Below are 22,874 nucleotides of genomic sequence, written 5' to 3' on the forward strand. Positions count from 1 at the left end.
TTATGCAGAAGTCAGCCTAGGTCTTATTAGGGACCCACAAGATCCCAAGTATTCAGAGTTTAGCTTAGAAGAGGATGGATTACTAAGATATCACCATAGGATCTATGTACCTAGCAAACCTGAACTTCGAAGATTGATTTTAGGAGAATTCCATTCGGCCCCATATTCAGGACATCTGGGAGTAACAAAAATGTTATCTAATATAAAACTTCTATATTTCTGGAAAGGGATGAAAAGGGAGATAACAAAGTTTGTCACAGGTTGTTTGGAATGCTAGAGGGTAAAAGTAGAACATCGGTAACCAGCAGGTCTGTTACACCCTAATGAAGCATCCGACTGGAAATGAAAAGTAATATCCATGGATTTCGTACAAGGATTAACTATGACACAAAATCGACACAATACCATTTTGGTCGTGGTTGACAAATTGACAAAGGTTGCTCATTTTATACCAGGGAATTTAATTGATGGAGCACCAAAGATTGCCCATAAATTCGTTTGTTACATATGGTATCAGAGCGCTGGGTTCAACATTGAACCTAGGGCACCCTACCTTCTTTGAAACTTGAAAGATTTTAGACTGATTACATAGGATGCAAGTACGTAAAACAGCCCGCAAGAAGACTTGACACCCCATCTTTCCTTATCTAATTAAAAACATCCCAAAATATGACTAAACCTGTTGTTCCATGCCCTGAGACAATGAAACTCTAAACCAGGCAATATAACGGATGAAGAAAGAAAGAGTCAAGTGGACTCCTGCTAGCAAAGCAGCATACAGAAACAAGTTGATCCAAAACTGGAACGCTCGGCAAAGCAATTCTCTTTTACAATTCCATATGGTGCGAGACATGTACCAATCTGAGCCAAAATCAAGTGCTGCAAAGCAAGACTAATTAACTTTGATGTAAAAATCCTTAGTAGAGGAAATTTTGTAAATAAGGTTGCTCTAAGTGAAGCAACGAAGTATTAAGTTAAAATAAGTTGTTAATTCTTGCGATTCATGTGTTTGCAAGACTCTTTCTTTTTGTGAACATTTCTTCTTTCCTCCACTTAATTGACACAATTTGCAAATTAATAGGTGGGAACAATAAACATAAAATGAACAGCAATGAGAACATTGTAGATCAAGACATAATTCGTGAGAACACCCAATCTTCTAATGACTTGTTACTTCAGATCTTCCAAGAAACGCAACTAAAGTTAAAAAACATGGAAAGAAGAATGAATGAAATGCAGCCCAAATGGGGCAGAACCATGAGGAAACTCAATCCTCACCACCTCCTAGAGAGGAGACAGAAGTCTCCGAGCATAACAAGAAAAACTCCTCACCTAAACAATCAGAGAAACAAAAGAAACAAGAAATAGTGGTTGATCTATCAATAGACATTAAGAAAATAAAACCACCCAAGTTTTCCGATTCTGAGTCCGAGAAGGAAGCAGAAGCTTGGTTAACTGAGATGGAACAGTATTTTGAAATTAGAAATTTCTCTAAAACCTCAAAAGCAGTTTGGGGAATATATCATTTTACCGGAGAAGCTGCAACCTGGTGGGGAAACAACAAAGTTGAGTAGAACATAAAAACCATTGACATCACCTGGGAGAAATTTGCGAACATTTTCCGGAACCGTTGGCTGCCTCAAACCTTTTATGATCAGAAGCTTTTAGACTTCCAAAACTTAAAGCAAGGAGACATGTCACTACATAAGTACTGGGAGAGGTTCACCTGATTGTTAAAATATGTACCACTGTATCAGCAAGATACCAATCTGAAAGTGAGGAAATTCATCATGGGTTTGAACAATAGGATAGGAGGAACTATTGATGTTCTCGCTCCTCGAACCATGGAAGAAGCTCTAGAGATAGTTGTTCGGCAAGAACACAAGATCAGGAAAGATGACTCCATCCGAGACAACAAGAGAAAGACAACCTGGAATTCAGAGGGTGCTGATTTCAAGCCCCAGAAAAAACAATTTAAGGACTACAAGTACAGCAAACCAGAGACAGGGTAATGGAGTTAAGGATGTTAAAAACAATTTCAATACCAATAAGAATGACAAGAATAATGAAAAGAAGGGACCATTGGGAGGATGTTTTACCTGTGGAGGAGATCATTATGCTAATAGGTGCCCTAGTAAACCCAACACCAACCAGCCACAACAACCACCTTTACCACAACAACAACAAGTCTTTCAGTAGAGGATTCATGCGGCCCTGGATAATAGACAGGCAAAACAGCAGATAGGCCCCATTGAAACTTTGGGTAAGATCTACAGAAACCCTGTATCCATTTTAATTGATACTGGAGCTTCTAAATGTTTCATATCACCTAGACTGTTAAGTAGGTTTCCAAAAAGATCTAGCTTTATGGCAAAACCATGGATAGTCAGGTATGCAAACTAGTCAAGGGCTAAGGTAGAGCAATGCCTGTTTGAAGCTCAGGTTGATTTTTCGAATTTTTCAACAAAATTGAACTTATATGTAGCACCTCTTGGATCTTACGACATTATCATAGGAATCAACTGGCTCAGTGAACATAAGGCCAAGGTAGATTGTCTTGCTAAAATTGTAAACTGTGTGGATGATTAGGGTAGACCCACAAGCATTATAGGGATTAAACATGAAATTAGATCAAAACATATTTCTGCAATGCAACTTAAAAGATATGGAAGAAGGGGCTGTGAGATTTTTGCAGTTAGGATTGAGGACACAAGGGAACCTCAACCCACCACTTATGGAGATGACTATATCTATGAAGATGGGGAAATTAGAGAAAAGTTAAAAGAATTCTTCGAGGAAAAGTACCCCTATTTAAAGAATTATCAAAACGTGTTTCCAGAAGAACTTCCTAGACTACCCTCTTCCCGAGCATTTGATTTCACCATAGATTTGATACCAGGAGCATAACCCATATCTCGGGCACCATATAGGATGAAACTACAGAATTAATGGAATTACAGATCCAATTTTAAGATATGCTAGATAAGAAATTGATTCGGCCCAGTGTCTCAACATGGGGAGCTCTAGTACTATTTGTGAGGAAGAAGGATGGAACCATGAGATTATGCATAGATTATAGAATGCTCAATAATGTCACCATCAAAAACCGGTACCCATTACCGAGGATAGGTGATCTCTTTGATCAAATGAAGGGCGCGACAATGTTCTCAAAAATTGACTTGAGGTCAAGGTACCATCAACTTCGTATAAAGGATGAAGATATACATAAAACCGCATTCAGAACCAGGTATGGACATTATGAGTTTACATTTTTTCCATTCGGGTTAACCAATGCCCCAACAGCTTTTATGAACTTAACGAACAACATATTTCAAGACTGACTGGATAAGTTTGTATTCGTCTTCATAGATGACATTTTAATATATTCTAAGAACGAGGAAGAACATCAAAGGCATTTCGAAATAGTTCTGCAAAGATTAAGAGAACATAAACTGTATGGGAAAATTATCTAAGTGTGCTTTCTATCAAAAGGAAATTCACTATTTAGGGCACATTATATTAGCTCAGGGTATAGCAGTAGATCCATCAAAAATAAAAGCAGTTAAGGAATGGCCTATACCTAGAAATGTATCTGAGGTTAGGAGCTTTATAGGATCAGCAGAGTTCTATAGAAAGTTTGTCAGAAATTTCTCAAGGATAGCCTCCCCGATCACCTCACTTCAAAGGAAGGGGAAGAAATTTATCTAGACAAAAAAATGTCAATTAGCCTTCGAGTTTCTGAAAGAAAAACTAACTACAGCACCTATACTAAGGGTACTTGACCCACAAAAGTAGTTCGTAGTTATAACAGATGCATCCGGAGAAGGATTAGGAGGTGTGTTAATGCAAGATGAACAGGTTATTGCTTATGAATCTAGGATGCTGAAAAACTATGAGCAGAATTACGCACCCCACGATCTTGAATTAGTAGCAATTTTGCATGCCTTGCAAATGTGGAGACATTACTTAATCGGAAAACCTTTTGAACTTAGATCCAATCATCGTGGTTTTAAGTATATTTTCACCTAACCAAATCTAAATGCTAGACAAAGGAGGTGGCTGGAATTTTTAGCAAATTACAAGTTCGATATAAGTTATATTAAAGGCAAGGAAAACAAGGTGGCAGATGCCCTAAGTTGGAGAAGACACATCTCTACAATAACTACTGTAAACTTCAGGTTAAGGGATCAAATTTTACAAGACTTAGAGCATGATGAGTTTTATGCAGAAGTCAGCCTAGCTCTTATCAGAGACCCACAAGATATCAAGTATTCAAAGTTTAGCTTAGAAGAGGATGGATTACTAAGATATCACCATAGGATCTATGTACCCAGCGACCATGAACTCCAAAGACTGATTTTAGGAGAATTCCATTCAGCCCCATTTTCAGGATATCCGAGACTAACAAAAATGCTATCTGATATAAAACCCCTATATTTTTGGAAAGGGATGAAAAGGGAGATAACAGAGTTTGTCGTAAGTTGTTTGGAATGCCAGAGGGTAAAAGCAGAACATCGGTACCCAGCAGGTCTATTACACCCTAATGAGGTACCCGAGTGGAAATGGCAAGTAATATCCATGGATTTCATACAAGGATTACCTATGACACAAAATCGACACAATACGATTTTGGTCGTGGTTGATAGATTGACAAAGGTTGCTCATTTTATACCAAGGAATTTAACTGATGGAGCACCAGAGATTGTCCATAAATTCATTTGTTACACAAACAGAGATATTTTTGGTGTAGTTCCTAAATGATGTCTTTAGATATGTGCACCACTTTCCCTTGACAAGGCTAGTGCTCAATTAGAGTGATGCAAATATGGATGAAAATATGAAACAGAAGTAATCGTGATGCTGACTGGAATGATATCGATTCTCTTACATAACTATAAAATCAAATGGATGTATCTTTTTCATTCTATCCCTTGATCACACCTCAAATGACTAATCAATGATTAGTTATTGTCAATCCCTCTTCTTTCACATTGATAATGATATGCCAATAGATTATGTGCTGATCGATGTAAACATATCTTCTTCACATCACATCTTTATTGAGAGACTCTTCAGCACACACCTTGCATTGAATAACTAATCTGCCTTAGTCTTAACAATTGATTAACCATTCTTGGCAACACGACTTGCCAATCGAGATTAATCATTCTTTTAGAACAATAATAATATAGTGATTTTAAAGATCATTCTATCATACTACCCACAGTATGTCCGTGATTACAATTATCTCTTTGGCAGTCAATAATTGGTATGCTTAACATATAGTTCAGTTATTATGTCATTATCTCTTGCTACGGTGGGCTCATCAGTCCTGGACACTGTAAACATGTATGTTACTTCTTCATATCTGTAGAGGATGATAAGGGTATTGATTGCCTTCGTATATGGTCAATACAATAGATGGATACTGCATGATTATAGTGATTACTCTTAATAGAAGAGTTCATGCTTAATGTAATCGTGACTATCTGCTATGATATATATGTTCATGGCATTGATATTATGATCTCTGATTATTGCTAGATCACTATCATATCTTCAGTATTTTGTCTTGATCATGATCGATATAACTTTATTATTGATTTGTGGGATGTCATCTCATGGAATTGGAGGATATGAATTTACCATTTATTATGTAGATCACATTGGTTCGATGCAATCAATGTTAAAATCATGATCTTCATGTTGATTAGGTTGGTAAATACTAATTGCTATACTGTGAAGGGTTCCAGATCACACTTGCTTATTGGTTAAGCCATCACAATGGCAAATCATTTAACTCATTGGTGAAGGTTTCTTGTTTGGATGGGATGGCAACAGCATGCCCCCATCCCCAAGACATCCCAAAAATGGGGAGGCATCAAAAAGGGCTTGGGATGCATATATGAATAAAATTGATAATATGTTCACAAATTTTGCCAGCTATTCTGCAGGTTTTCGTCAAGTTCAAGTTTTTGAATTTTTTAGGGTCAGCTGAGTTATTGACAACTGACAAGTCTATTTTTAAAATATGGAATATACTAACAACCAATTACATACCTGATGCCTTTCCTTCCATTTGGGAAAAAAATCATTCCCAAGCATTGCAAATATGTGGTCTCTCATCTCATCACAAGTTACGATCGAGCATTTAAACTTTACAGCTGCATATAACCAGTACCTGTTAAAAAAATAAGTGATGTAGTAAGCAACCGAGGAGCTTAAAAAGAGAATGTACAAAAAATAATAGTACAGATAAATTTATCTTGAAAATTCACAAACAACCAAACTCTAGGGAATTCACCACTAATACAAGGAAAGTTCCTTATGCTCTATGAGTAATGTATAAAATATAGAATGTAAGAGAGGCCAATGCAGGTAAATAACCGAAAAAAGACTAAAGGTGAGTAGGAGATATTTTTCCAAATAAAGTCAACTTTTAAAATTTTAATATTTTTCAACAAAAAGACTAAAGGGTAAACTTTAAAAAATTTATCCAAAAAGCAAGAATAAGATGCATTCATAAAAAGTGATCCATATCAAAGGATATGGAAAGTATCTCGTAAATTGTCTCAGGAGGCAGCATTGGGAAAACTCAATAGCCTGCTACAACCATTAAATTGTCAAATATATCTTCAAAATGATGGAACACAGTATTAGAATGAAGATTGAGGAGAACATTCAAAACAAAAGACAGAAGAAGACAGTAACATGTCTATGACAACACTCAATCATTTACAACATTAAATGATCAAATTTTGACACCCTCAAAGTCTACGCCAAAACAGAGAATGTCAAAACCAAAATCATTTCTCTCTTAATTGAGCCACATGGAATTTTCTGAATTTTTAGTTTATACCTTCTTGACTGAGATGATCAGCATGACATCATCCTCGCTAACTTGGATTAGTTACTATTAGTTGGTCAACTAATCAACCTATTAGTTGAAATTCAAAGTTCTGAACACCAAAAACATGGAAGATCACAGAGCTACTGTTTGACCAGTGAACTGATCCAGCTTTGGAACTGCCGAGTTAACAAAACACCAGAGCTTTGAGTTTCCAGTGCTGTTGACCAGTGGCTTTCAACAAACTAATCGAGGAAAAGCTTTCATGCATTTTACCTTGTCAAGAATAGCTTGACCAGATAATAATGTTGACGTTTCATTTTGACTAAGGTATTTTGACCATTGGTCTGAATATTTTGAAGAGGCATGCATAACCTTGTGCATACACTTTGATTAGATATTTAACTTTAATGCAAAATGGTGCAGCTTGGATTTATTAACTTTAATTGAATATTAGTAAGCCCTTTTGCCCAAAAAGTATGACATTGAAAGGAAATCCATACTATTGGGTTTGATCAAAACCCATGATGAATGATTGATTGGGCATCAATTGAAACCCATAAAACCTGATAATAGTTAAGAGATTAGGCATTGAGAAACATTGAAAACCCATGATGTTTCCACCATAGTTGGGTGATCAAGTGTTGATGAAAGCCCATGCAGGTCCATGATCGCTAGCTTATTAGATAAGGACTAAGTTGTAAGATTTGCACCTTGATCCAAATACACTCCAGCCTAGATGCACAACATGTACTTTTTCTCTCAACTCATTTTGTCTCCATTTTGGCACTTCAAACAACGCGTGCATATATTTCGAAGAGGATTGTTCATGGAGTGCCAAATAGCTTCCACAAATGAGATTGAAAGTTTAAACTTCTAAGGCAACCAATTGACCTTATTCTTTAGTCTTTAAATGACTTTTTAAAAGTTTTTGATGAATTTCTAAAGCTTAAAAAAAGAATCTAAATAAGAAACAAGTTTTAACTCTTTGTTGTAATATTTTTGTACTTTAGTTTGCACTTTTATGCTTGCATTTATTATTTTATTTCTAATTTAAAATTGTCACACCCCTTTTATTTGATACTTTTACGCTTACACCTTTGTTAATAGATGCCCTAGACAAATTTACTATTCCAATGATGGTTTTGTAAATGTTCCCTAAGCGAGAAAGACCTAATCTAACAGTGGTTTTATTGCCCTAAATTGTTTTGATTACAATGGTTTTATTACCCTAAATGGTTTTGATTATAATGATACAATGGTAGAACTTTTGTGCCCTAGGCAGTATATGTGGACTAACCATGGTTTTTGCAGACTTGCCCAAGGCAGATTCTGGTTTCGGAATTTATGATATTTCTAACTCAAAACTCTCAATTTGTTTAAATGACTATAACTTAAATATGATCGAAAACCCTCTTGTTTATCATGTGGATTAAAATTGATGATTAATAGCAAGATGCTCATTGATATAACAATGATGTTGCATATAAAATCTTATTTATGAATAACTCGATTTAACGAAATCTTATTTATGAATAACTCGGTTTAACCATCTATTCGGATTGGATGCAGGAAGAACGTGGCATAGACTCGAAGGGGGAGGAGGTATCACCAGGAAATGGAATGTGGGATGATCAAGCTCTGAATCGTGGAAGTGGTAAGACTTGACCAATTACACCAGTAAATTGGAGGGGCTCATCATTTCATTTTATCCTAATCTATGATTTTTATTATCTCAAAAACTATTTCAATCAATTCTGAGTCATGGGGACCAACTAGTAATCTACTCTATTTGTTTTATTCATTCCGACTCCTCCAGTCTTGAGAATTTCTCTCTTACTCAATTTTGAACTAAATTAGACAGAGTCTTATTATAGAAAAAACATTTGAGAATTATCTCAATCTATGCCGACTTGGTTAGGGTCCTCATGTCACCATTAATTATGTCATGGAAAAATTATTTCCCCTTAATTACACTCTCCTTCTTCCTTTGGACTCATGTATTATTTAAATTATCAATTCCAAACTCTAGCAGGGGGAATATATAAGTTTTGGAGAATCACCTTCCGCATCCCCATTTTTCTCACGTCAACCTATTGAAATCTCTTGTCCTTGATTCAAATTTTAGGGAGTCAATATTCACCATGCAAACATTAGAAAAGGCATGTTTTATCAACCTTTGCTCAGAAGGCTAGCTGCATGATGGAGCCACGTAAATGATTGGGTGGCCAGGATTGTTAGGGGTTCCAAGATGTTCAAAGGGAGGAGAAAATTACAACATATGAACTTGGGAAATATTCATTGTATCAACTTACAAGAAGGGGTCAGTTACGTGGTTTTGGCACAATAGGTGAAGAAAGGTGAAGAGCTAACCAGTAGGAGACTAGACTGAGGTGGCTGTTAAGAGAGCGGCTACGAAAACAACATTGAACATTCCTTGAGACATTGGCATTTATCCAAGCAAGCCATTTGATATTCTTTTGGTTGTGCTGTATAGTGGCAAGAAACTCATTCTTGTTTTGCTGCAAGAATTTTTTTGAGTCTTGAATCATTTATATTATCTTTGATTTACATACTTTCATAATCCTTCCTCAGTACATAGTTCGACCTTCTCTGCAACTAAATACCAGCAAGAAATGCTCTTTCTACGTACTGGAAATGAACATGAATAGACTTATCGGGTTATTTAATCTGTTGCTTAGTTCTTCATCACTTCAGTCAAAATATAGCTTTCTATAAATTTTAGACAACTTTGACGTTCAAGAAGGAGAAAAGATTTCCCTGTCTGAATGTCACACCTTTCCAGTCTTGCACGTGGAGGTGGATAATCTGTTAACAGCATCTAATGTGGAAAGTTGTCACCAGCCACTATATTTCCTGAAGCCATTTCTCCTCATCTGCGACGTTCTTAAGTAAACACCAGACAAATCCTTTCGGGAAACGAAAGAGGTGAAAACATTAACACAATTTCATAACTCCTAACTAGAATACAATTGGTCTTGTTCAGTCAAACGATACCTATATAAATCTGTACAATATTGAGTAACACTCTTGCTCAATTTCGTTTAAAACTATGATGCCTGCAGGGTACAAATCCTAGAGGAAATCACTACTCCCGTCAGACAGCAAATAGTTGAAAAGAATCCAACTAAGGTCCCATTATATCATCTGTCCTGTTACATCCCAAATTTTGACCTAATTAAAATAAGTTTATAGCCATTGCAATGATTAGTTAAAACTGTCAAATGTCATGATCATGTGAAAAGGGAAATTATAGTTAAATGTTTATTTCATGTGAAATTGATTTGTTAAAATCTTGTGTATTGGAAATTGGTTAATTGTTTATCATGTTTACTTATTTATTGATAATGGTAGTCAATCATTGTTACATTTATCAGTTAATATATTCTAATGTTTGATTTAAATGGAGGAACTGTTATTATTGTGGAAATGTTGCACTAGTGGTTGCCAGAGCAGACAAAGTGGAGAAAGCATTGCTAAACGGGATTCAAGGAATGGGGCACTATCCTAGTCCATCACCAAATCATCAAGTATGACCTCTAACTACCTTTATAAAGGATTTAGCGACTTCACAATAGAGTACACCATTGGACAATCATGAGCTACTTGGTCATTTAAAATCAGTAAACATCTAAATTTCTTGTTTAGAAAAATTACCTCTTAGTTGTTCTGAGATGCCAACAGTGTTATCATTATAAGTTATTATGTGTGTGTGTGTGTGTGTGTGTGTGAATATATAGAGGGAATATGATGTTAGAAAAAAATCATATGTATTCTCTAAATCACACACATATATAGATGTACATATACATGTAGGTACGATTATAGATATAACAAAATAGCATGATGATACATTATATATATAATTTTTTTTTAAAAAGAAACCATGGAAAAATATAAACTTTATAATTCCTCTTGTTAAGAGGTGGCCATCTCAAGTTGGCGTCCATCTGTCAAATCGATGATCCTTTAAAACCAATGATCTTTTAATAAAACCGATAATCTTTTAAAACTAATGATCTTGGAAACCGAAAACATGGTACCAAGTTGGAGAGCTATAAGACTCCGCAATTGCAGATGAATATGAAAATCGTATTAGTATTGCGTGTGACTTCAGACCAGTTCGGCACTGTTATTCCCTTTCTAATTCCCTCTTTAATTTCTTCTCTCCCCATTTCACCAACATCTCGGGCCGATAGTTCCTACCACACAGGTGGAGATATCTTCCTGAGCCGATTACTATCGACCACTGAAAAATTTCATTACAGGTTATGTTATTCACTCCATTCTAAGTTTCCCATTCAGCATCATTGCTAGTATAGTTTTGTTACAGTTGCATTAGAAGCACATCTATGAGCATGAATTAAATATGTTTCTGAATCCCAAACTTGATATGCAGATCCAACAACCACAAGGACATCATGCATTTTTCTTGTATACATACACTTGATTATTTTCCTTATGAGAATTTTGATATAGAATCTGATTGCAAATTATGATACACTGATATACATGCTAGTATTCATTGTATACCAGCTATGGATCTTATTCAAGAAACCATGTGATAAAGATCTCAGTATTAAGTGGTAGTCTCTTGGGATTCACCCAAGGCTAGTGAAGCCAAAGTTAGTGGGTGAAGAGGAGAGGAGTCCTGGAAAGGAAAAGAAAACAATATGATCAGAACTTTCATACATGAACATTTTAAAAGAGGTTATTAAAAATCAAGTTAGCTCATGATTGTCCAAATTATACTCTATTGTCAAGTCGGGTGGTGGTGATCAGGTTATTTATTGCCCATCTAAATCCTTGGCCAAGGTTGATTAGAGGCATGCTTGCCTATTTTTGTTTTATCATAAAGAGGTCAGTGGTGCCAGCTACGCAAAGCAATGGTTGGAGGAGGAATATCCTCAACTTTGCTTATTGCTAAGCAGACACTCTAGCACCGGTAAGCTCAAATCGCTGGACTACAGTGCCCCAAGCCTAACTCGGAGTAGAGAGGGCCTTTCTTATTTAAAGATTGTGCGGGGATAATATAAGGTCCGCGGTTGGGAGGTTAAGCCTATGTCAATGCTTCTCCTCTTCTTCGAAAGCCGAGGATTGATCAACACAACGACAGTTATTTTAGTTACATGTATAAAATCTGAATTCTTATCTATCTCCTTGTTAATTTATCAGCATAGATTTCATTTCTAGTTTCCTTTCAAATAAATATAAATGGTTTAGATTAGAATTGTTAGTTTCTTTTAAATGATTATAAATGGGATAGAATACGTTATCTTTAGCTGTAGCCATATTATCATATCCCAAAATTTGGCTCCATTTGAAATGTTCATATAACCATTGAGGTTTCATGTGAAGTCTGTTGACAGGTAAAATTAGTTACAATCATGTGAAATGGTAAGATGGCTAATTGTTATAATTTTATATGAAGATTGGCATACTAGCTAACCGTTATAATGATATTTTAATGCTATTTGGAAAGTTGGTTATTCATCATGAATTCATGGGAAGTGAAAAGGCGGTTAGCCATTGTGATTATTTATGATTAATAACTTGTTATGGTAATTATTATTATATTGAGGAATATGATTTAATTGTGGAGAATTTCCTTGTAAGGAACACGTCAAAGGGGTGGAAGCATTGTTAGAAAAGAATTGGGCACAGGGGCACCACCATCACTGGGCAAATATGTACGAACCTTAAACCACCATGGCTAAGGGTAAACAACTAGGCAAGCAAGAGTGTACATTGGACAATACCATGACCTACTTGGATAACATATAAAACATTTAAATATTTAAACATAATCAAAATTCGTACCTTTGTTGGCATCCTCATCATTTCATTATATATATATATATATATATATATATATATATATATATATATATATATATATATATATATATATATATATATATATATATATATATATAAACGCACATATGTATAAAGGTATGATGCCACCATGGTATTAAATTATCCAAGCTCCTCTCTATTAACACACACACACACACACACACACATCTATATATATATATATATATATATATATAACAGGAGGATATGGAGATAAAATAAATTCTTCGAATTATGCACGTATATAGATATGCGTATCCTAATAGGTATGACCTTGGACACAATAATATTATGATGACATCATTAGAAAATTATATATATATATATATATATATAAATTCTTCTTTTAATAAGGAGTCTTTCGAATTCTGCTTTTAAATTATAAGTCTTTGTGAGGGATAATGAGTACACTTGGCGATATTCCTTTCTTTTCGAATCGGTGAACCAAGAAGCTGATGATCTTGTTTATAACTGCCATCTTGAGCCGTGGCTTCAGTTCAAGCTTTCTCTCTTGCCTAGACATATATTTTTGACTACTTTCCTTTCAGTTTAACATCGATACTGCTCTCTCTCTCTTTTTCTTTTCATGTTCTCATTCCTTCCATTCAGCTCCCAATATTGAATGTGAAACTAAGCTTGCTGTTTTTTTTGACGAGGCACTCTGTATTAGGCATCCGCCTTGGCTATCCAAATCATTGAGAGCCGGCCAGTCGAGACTACCTAAATTCATTCCATCATTGATCAGGTTATGTGGATACTTCTATTTTCTTATTTGGTATATATGCATCCGAAATCTAGATGCAAGTTGGTTTTAAGTTTGCCAATGTTATTTCCTCAATGCATGACTGTGAAACAAAAAGATGAATAATGAAAAGTTCATTCGATCAAGCTTACCATGTAATTTGACCTGTTCGAATTTGAATTGGAATGAATATGTAATTTATATGTTCTCATTCTTGAATCAGCTTATCCTTTATTTCTGAAATATAATCTTCTAATTTTTATGAGAGAGAAGTCCTCAAGTCAAAAGGACGGCTTCATGCCAGTAATAAATTATCATCTTTACATCAGCTGAGTTTCAGTAAATGAGCTGTTAATTGAAGAATTTCATTAATGAACAAACACCAAGGATTCACCTTGGTTGGATGGCCAAGAAAGAGGGTGAAGAGGTAAAGGAAGTTTTGCAAAAACAAGGAACAGAAATCAGATTTGTCATGATAACTTAATCACTCAAACTTAAAGAACTTTCCAATAAGCTCATGTTTGTCCAATGTGTACCCTGTTGCCAAGTTGACTGGTGGAATTAAGAACCAGAATGCTCAATAACTGAACAAGGTGTTCCATGTCTATTCCAGGTAGGGAGGGCCTTTCTCGAATGAGATTTGTGGGGATATTTTGAGGGTCTACGGTTGAGAGGTTAAGCCCCTGACAATGTTTCCCCTCTCCACAAGATACCAAGACATGCACCAAACAAAGATGAGTTATGTATTCAAACATTTGTTGGTAACAGGTATTTTACTTTTATGATGTTTTTGCAAGTAGAAGATATGATAGATTGAGTTATATCATTGAATCAATTAAATCCTTTGACAAAAACAATTTTTCTCATTGATCTAATTGGTAACTAGTTAGATCAGTTGATCTTCCAACTGAACATTCAGTATATCTATATGCAAGAGATAGGTTTATCTGATGGATTGTTATTTTTGTCTTTCATTTATGTGAATTATGAAAATGAAGGTATTTTCTAATTGTATGTCATTGCCATAGTTAGCAATAGAAAGAAAGGGAATGATACAATAGTATTTGATGCCCTAAATGATACAATGGTATTTGATGCCCTAAATGATACAGTGGTATTTGACGTCCTAAATAATACAGTGGTATTTGATGCCCTAAATGATATAGTGGTATTTGATGGTATTGTCATTTCGATAAAGTGGTATAGCTACTTGTTCCTAAGCAGTATTCATGGACTAACTTTGAGACCTAACCCTAGGGCAAAATCATCTATTTTTACTTTGGGAAAATTTGCATTTACATGTCTAAGATAAAGTATAACAATCAATACGTGTCAAAGGGCTATTCTAACTTACGAACAAAATTAAACCTTCCTTCCAGAGAGTGATCCAAAGCACATTGTATAACCAGTTCGATTAATCCAAACCTATAGAAGAAATTTGAAAAATTAGATTGGGCCATAATGAGAAAGCCTTCAAATGACGTTCTCAGGAGAGATTAATCCTATAATAGGGTCAAAAAGGGAAGGTGAGACGATGACTCCATCTTAAAGAAAATTCTTGGCCAACGTAAGACTAATGGATGTTAGAATAGAGTTGCTAGATACATCCATGACAAAAGTTGTACTAGGGTAGCCATGGGCTACGAGCATCTCTACACTAGATTCCCAGGAACTTGACTTGATCATCCACCATCCCTTGTAGAGGGCCGGGTCTGCTTGGATCTCTAGTAACCTAGGAGGGATTGACTTTGATCCATGGTTGGGTGGTTAAACGCCCAAGTGATGCCTTTCCCCCAGATCGTGATTCAAGCCAGAGACTTGGTACCATGTTCATGCCACATTTATTCTATCAGCTCAACCTCTGTACACATGTGAGTACTTTGTTTCCCGTTAGCTGCATATTATTTTCAAATTATTACCAAGAAAGAAGTATGTAATTAGATAAGTGGTGCTTTATTTATTAAAATGGTAGGCCATGTAATCCTTTTCTTTTCATAGTAGTAAATTTTGAGATTACAGTTTGTTTCAAATATTTAATTCTTGTTAAAGATATATTTAGCGTAGCATTTATTATGACATGTATTCTTTCCTTTAAAAAAATTGTTACATATTGTTGTTCATTCCAATGCCGAATGCAAACAAGTCAGTTTCTCTTAAACAAATAGTAAACTTACTAAACTTTTGTTATTCATTTTTAGCTTGTTACAAAAATAATGTGATTTCTTATAATGGCAAAAACTCAAATTGCAATAATGGCTAGTAGTCATCATTTGGTAGGTGTGGAAGAAAATCAAAGATTCAAATTTGATAAAAGGATCTCCTTTATAGACATTCCACTAGAATTTCACAAATTCCAAGAGGTGCAAGATATATTTGGAAGTGTAATTTGTGTAATACACAATATAATAGCTCTTATTCTTGAGTGAAGCTTCACTTGATGGGCCCTTCTTGAAAAGGGATGAAAATGTGTGAGGGCCCAATGAATAAGGGTTTGTCGTAGAAATAGTAGCATTCATAAAAGAACATGAAGATGTTGATAAAATGATTGCAAGAGGAAAATGAAGTGCTTATCCTTTTGGAAAGAAGAAAAACAATGAACTTACCCACTAATAGAGTGGTGACCTCGAAACATCCTTTTGAGCATATACCATCTACAAAAGTTGAAGATGAAGTAGAAATCCTCACTTATAAGAGAAATCCATTGGACAAGGCTTTTAAAATGGAAGCAAGAGTTTTTTCTGAACAAAATATTACACATTGCCTCTATGCCAATGGTCTTCTATTCAACTTGGCGAGATCACCATAATGGTGTCAACAATCAATAGTGCACCTCCTAGTTTTACAAATCCTAGATATGAAAAGGTGTGTACCACCTTATTGGGAAGAGAAGGATTTTGTAGAGAACTCACTGAAACTAATTAGAGATTCTTGGGTTGAATGAGGTGATTCTATTGTTTTTGATATATGTCGCAAATACCGTCCATTGAATTTTTTTATTGTGATGTCCCTCAAAGGAGCAATGTTTTTTAGGGCAACTAACTGTGTAGAGGAAATGAAAGATTTTGAATTAGGGTAGAGTCTTGGAGTATGGAAGTAGCGGAGGAAGAGCAGAAGCAAAGTGGGAAGGGGAAGTTTATCATTGTGGATCGAATTTGTATTGTAATGTTGGCTGTAACCCAGAAGGCCTTACAGTTGGGCATGTATTTGATGAATCTATAAGACATTTTGGCTCTTCTATCTCCTCTGGTTGTTATTTTGTGTTGTTTTCCGTTGTGTATACTCTCGTAGGTGACTTGGATAGTTGGGTGTGCCTTGCCCTAGTTATCTCATCTATCCCTACGTCAGGTGGTATCAGAGCTTGAGATTCATCCTTGTGGAAATTGGATTGTGTAGAACCCTAAGTGAATTTGGTTGTAGGGTTGCAGATCTGCGGATTTGGCCTATAACTTGCAGAAGGTTATGATCTTGCAAGAACCTGATTGTAAAGATAGTTCGAGGTAGAGGAAATGCTGACAATGTTGTATTGGATACATTGAGACAATTTGCAACCAGACTATTATAGAGACAGCCCATAGGAGAGGAGCGCATCTTGATGATGTGAGTGATGATGAAGCAACAGCACCAAACCCTAATTCAGCACCTAAAGAAGATCAAGATGAGGCAAGATTGTTGAGAATATTATCTAGGGAAAATTCAAAACTTGTTGTAGAAGTTGTTCCGTATGATGGAAAATTAGATACCAATATTGTGTTGGATTGGATCTCTAAAATGGAGTTCTTTGACTATGAAAACACTTCTGATAATAGGAAGGTGAAAACTGCAGTCACTAGGTTGAAAAGACATGCCTCATTATGGTGGGAGCATTTGCAAACTAATAGACAAAGGAGAGGAAAGGAGAAGGATTAGGACTTGGCTGAAGATGGTGAACAAGGTAAAGAACAAGTTCTTTCCTACTGATTACCAAGTTAGCTTGTTGAGAAAGATGCAAAATTTAAGAGAAAGAGACATGATTGTGAAGGAGTATATTGAGGAATTCTATAGATTGGACATCAAATCTAGACATGTGGATGATGATGTTGAGAAAATTGCAAGGTACATAAATGGATTGAGATCTGGGATTCAAGATGAAATAAATTTTGTGAAATTGGAAAGTGTGGAGGAAGCATACCAATATGCTTTGAAAGCTGAGGAGATCTTGACAAAGAAGCATGAACAAAGACAAAGAGGTAGAGGTGGTAGATTCTAGAAAGGCAAAGGTAGATCTTATGAAGAAGGTGACAGATCTAACAGTTCTGTGCAAGAGAAGAGCAAATCTGAATGGAAGAATGATGATAAAGGCAAGACCAAGTGGAAAGGTGGTGATTCTTACCAAGGAGGTATTGGTTCTTACCGAGGAAGAGCTAATTCTTATTCTCGAGGTGGTTTTTGTGGTAATTGTTTTAGATGTGGTAATGAAGGGCATAGATACTTTGAATGTAGATCCTTTGAAAGTGGGCAAAGTAATAGAAATGTTGTGGTTCAAGAAGACATGTGGGTTCACCAAGTGGACCTGAGGTTGGAGAAAATCTGATGGTGAGAAGAACCTTATGTAAATAAGGGAAGTGATGAACCTGTCCTAAGGAGAAGTCTTTTCAAGACCAACTATAAGATGGCTGGAAAATGTTGCAAAGTGATCATTGATAGTGGAAGTTCTACAAATTTGGCATTAGAAGATTGGTTACAAAGTTGCAGTTGCAGAGGTTGGAGCATCCTAAACCTTATCATGTTTCATAGATCAAGGATGAGCATAAGATGTTGGTAAGTGAACAATGTATTGTGAAGTTCAAGATTGGACATTATTTTGATGAAGTTTTGCGTGATATTATGCTTATGAATTGTTGTCATATTCTGTTGGATAGACCTTGGCAATATGATAGATATGCTATACATGATGGAGGGTTGAATCAATATACTTTTTGGGTGAATGGAAAAAAACAAATATTGTTGCCTTTGATTGAAAGTCCAAATGAGCTTAATTGTACCACTGTGAAAATTTGCATGGTTAATGGCAAGCAATTTGAAAAGGAAATGACGAAGAATCAAATCTGTTTTGCCATAATTCCTAGGAGACCGAGTTGTGCCAGTAGCAACCGAGTATCACAAAATAGTGTTGACCGAGTGCTAGTCACTAGCGACCGAATGACATAAGGTAGTGATAACCGAGTGACAGCAGAAATTAGTAGTGTTGACCGAGTGCCAGTGGAAATTACAAAATTGCTGAATGAGCATAAGGATATTGTTGCAGAAGACATACCTGATGGTTTACCTCCAATGAGAAGTATAAGTCATTGCATGGATTTGATTCCTGAAGCTAGTTTGCCAAACAAAGCACCATATAGATTGACACCTATTGAAAATAAAAAACTTAACAGACAAGTGCATGAGTTGTTGCAAAAAGGTTTGATGAGAGAAAGTTTGAATCCTTGTGTTGTACTTGTTGTATTAGCACTTAAGAAGAATGGAGGATGGAGGATGTGTACTGATTCCAGAGCTATTAACAAGACCACAGTGAAATATAGGTTTCCTATGCCGAGGATGGATGACATAATGGATTGTTTGAGTGGAGCAAAGTAATTTACTAAGATTGATTTGAAGAGTGGTTATTATCAGATCAAAATTAGAGAAGGTAATGAATGGAAGTCTACTTTCAAGACAAAAGATGGCTTGTATGAATGGTTGGTAATGCCTTTTGGTTTGACTAATGCACCTAGTACTTTCACGAGGTTGATGAATGAGGTTCTCAAAAGATTCTTAGGTAAGTTTGTGAATGTTTATCTAGATGATATTCTAATATTCAGTAAGACTAAGGAAGAATATCTTGAGCAAGTTAGATAAGTATTGCAGAGATTGAAAGAAGAAAAGTTGATGATTAATCTGAAGAAGTGTTCTTTTATGCAAGAAGAGATTGTGTATTTGGGATTTGTGATTTCAACTGATGGTTTGAAGATGGACCCTGAGAAAGTTAAAGCAATTTTGGAATGCCCTACACCTGAGAATGTGTGTGAGGTAAGATCATTTCATAGTTTGGCTAGTTTTTATAGGAGATTTATAAGGAATTTCAGTTCTATTTGTAATGTGATGACTAAGATAATGAGAGGAGATAAAAAGGAATTCAAGTGGACACATGGAGCTGATAACAGTTTTGAGACTTTGAAACAAAAGGTTGCTAAGTTACCTGTATTGGCTTTGCTTGATTTCAATAAAGTATTTCAAATTGAATTTGATGCAAGTGGTACTGCAATAAGAGTTGTATTGAGTCAAGAAAGTAAGCCCTATTGCTTTATTTAGTGAGAAATTGAATGATGCTAAAAGGAAGTACTCTGTGTATGACCAAGAGTTTTATGCTATTCTTCAAAAAGATTGTTAGATTGCATGTATTACCAAAAAGTATTATTTCAGTTAGAGACAGTAAGTTTGTTGCTTACTTTTGGAAGACTTTGTGGAAGAAGATGGGTACTGAATTGAAGTTTAGTTATACATTCCATCCACAAACAAATGGACAGACAGAGGTTGTGAATAGAAGCTTGGGTAATTTGTTGAGATGTTTAGTTGGAGATAAGCCAAGTAATTGGGAGCTGGTATTAGCACAAGTTGAGTTTGCATATAACAATTGTGTGAATAGAAGTACAAGGAAAACACCTTTTGTGATTCTCACTGGAATACAACCTAAAGGGATATTAGATTTAAGGGATATTGCTGGTAAAGAGAAAAGAAGTGTTGCAAGAGAAAAGTTTGCTGATTTTATCAAGTCTCTGCATAAGTAAAGTTAAGATTGGAAAAAAGTAATCTGAAGTATAAGGAGAATGTTGATAAGTCTAAAAGACATCATGTTTTTTAAGTTGGTGATGAGGTGATGGTTCATTTGAAGAAAGGAAGATTTCTTGTTGGAACATACAATAAGATGTAGATGAAGAAGTTTGGACCTTGTAAGATCTTGAGAAAGTTTGACAGTGGTAATGCTTATGAAGTTGAGTTACCTAATGACATGGATATATCTCCTACATTTAATGTTGTTGATTTGTACAAATATCATGAGTTAGATGATGAAGTTGTTGTATCAGATAATTATCCTAAGAAGCAGATTGAAGAGGTTGAACAGATATTGGATCAAAGAGTTGGTAAGAGCACAAGAGGGAAAAATTACTATGAGTATTTGGTGAAATGGAAGAATAGACTAGTTGAAGATGCTACATGGATTTCCAATCTGAGTTGGATTCAGTGCAAGTTGTGACCTCTCAATGATTCAGGAGAATCATTTTTTTCAACCCCGGATGTTTGATGCAAAAGCATCCTTGGTTGCATTGCTATTCTGCATATTTGCTGAGTTTCTTAGTTTCTGCCGAGTTGCAATGTTTTGCCTTGCCGAGTTCATAGTTGCTGTCGAGTTCCTTTGGTTGTCGAGTTCGCCAAGTTGCAATATTTTGTTTGGTCCTTCGTTTACCAAGTCGTCTGTGTGTTGTTTTTTGTTGGAGCCAACCTTTGCATTTAATTTTGTGATAGGTATTTGCTAAGAGCCGACTTGTGGCTTGTTTTGGCATTTAATGTAAGGGATTGATTAGTTGATATTTGCATCAAGCCGACTTGTCGCCATGCATGTATTTAATGGGATCTTGGGTGGAGTCTTGGAGTATAGAAGTAGCTGAGGAAGAGAAGAAGCAAAGTGGGAAGGTGAAGTTCATCATTGTGGATCGAATTTGAATTGTAATGTTGGTCGTAACCCAAAAGGCCTTACAACTGGGCATGTATTTGATGAATCTATAAGACATTTTGGATTTTCTATCTCCTCTTGTTGCTGTTATTTTGTGTTGTTTTCCACTATGTTTACTCCCGCAGGCGGCTTGGATAGTTGGGTGTGCCTTTGGCCCTAGTTATCTCATCTCTCCCTACATCATATATATAATATATTATATGGTTATTTATTATTAATATATTATTATTATCTAATGATGATTAACCATACAGACATGTCTTTGCTTGAGACATGTCTCCTCTCATATTTATAAGTCTTCAAATCTGCATTTGGAACACACCAATAACAATGGCAGTGTTATTACATTTGCAGAAAACGATCCTTAAAACATTAACACAAACAAGTCAACTCTAGAGTTACCCCGACAGTCTCTCTGGACCCAGGCTCCCTAGTGACTCTTTGTGGTACCAATAATTCTTTCATACAGACAAGAAAAATCAACTATGTAAGACCTCAATCAAACATCTTCTCCCACTCCCATCCTAGCATGTACTAGCACTCAAAGCATGGACAAAGAACACAATTATCTTATTAATGTTTTATCCCAACCCAAAGCTTATTATCACTTATTGAGTCAACATGCAATGAGTTACCCTAGCAACCTTTTTAGGGCCCTGATCCCCATTGCAAGTCACTTCCCCTCTGTGCTCCTATATAACCTACCCTAATGCTCCAATCAAAAGAAATAGAGAGAATGCAGAACCAAAACAATAAAAGACTTCTCATAAATTGTCAAGTCATGAAATCCACCAAAGTAAATGTTGGAGTATAATAAATAACATATCACCCAACACAAGGATCCAAAACAATCCATCCCATAATGGACATCTCAAAAATCAAATCCAATTCCTCATAATCTCACATCACAAAACAATTATAATCAATAACATCAAAAGCATCTCTCTCCAACATGAGTAAGACATAATCCAAAAGAAAACATATCACAACTCACAAATGTACCTCAAAGCAACACATAAATAATCGAGACATCAAAATGGTTATCAACTCTTTGCAATATGAAACCAAAAAAGAAGCATAAAATTATGGAAGGACGCAATCCCCTCCTAAGGCTTAGCACTATGTGTGACTAACAATCAATCATAGAAAAGTTAAACCCCAAATATAAACTCTCATTTAACCATAGAATACAATCAACATTATTATAACTCAACTTAAATGTTGAATCACTACCACCTGACCATGTGGAACCAAAGGTCCACTCCCGCCATGTTGAGGAGATAACATCAGGTCCCACTCGGATATCAAACCACAACATCTCAACATAGAAACTAAGTGAAGAATCCCAAAAGCTCTCTATCACATGGGTACTACATGTACAATGTTGGTGATACAACTAATCCTAGAGACAACCAACACATGTAGGAAACCTAGAATGCATATAGGATGTGTCGTCACATGAACCAACTCTAGAGGTACCTGACAGTCTCTCTGAACCCCAACCCCCTAGTGACTCTATGCAGCATCAATAACCTCTCATATAGACAAGGCTGCTAACTATGCAAGACCTCAATCAAACATCTTCTCACACTCCCATGCTAGTCTATAATAGCACTCTAGGCATGGGAGAGGAGCACATTTATCTTGTTAGTTCATTT

General features: G+C 35.7%; 1 protein-coding gene across 3 annotated transcripts in view; it reads right to left on the minus strand.

Annotated features, from left to right (window-relative positions):
- The window catches only part of LOC149550867 (proteinaceous RNase P 1, chloroplastic/mitochondrial-like), a 58,930-nt gene that overhangs the window by 9,925 nt on the left and 26,131 nt on the right, over positions 1–22,874 (minus strand). For all 3 annotated transcript variants that reach the window (XM_089786450.1, XM_089786452.1, XM_089786451.1), the window contains one exon: positions 6,061–6,181. In XM_089786450.1, coding sequence (XP_089642576.1) covers positions 6,061–6,181 — 121 coding nt within the window. The remainder of the gene's footprint in view (positions 1–6,060; positions 6,182–22,874) is intronic.

The sequence above is a fragment of the Cupressus sempervirens genome, chromosome 6, assembly GCF_028749045.1.
Source record: "Cupressus sempervirens isolate cs-2001-9-10 chromosome 6, ASM2874904v1, whole genome shotgun sequence".
NCBI lineage: Eukaryota > Viridiplantae > Streptophyta > Pinopsida > Cupressales > Cupressaceae > Cupressus > Cupressus sempervirens.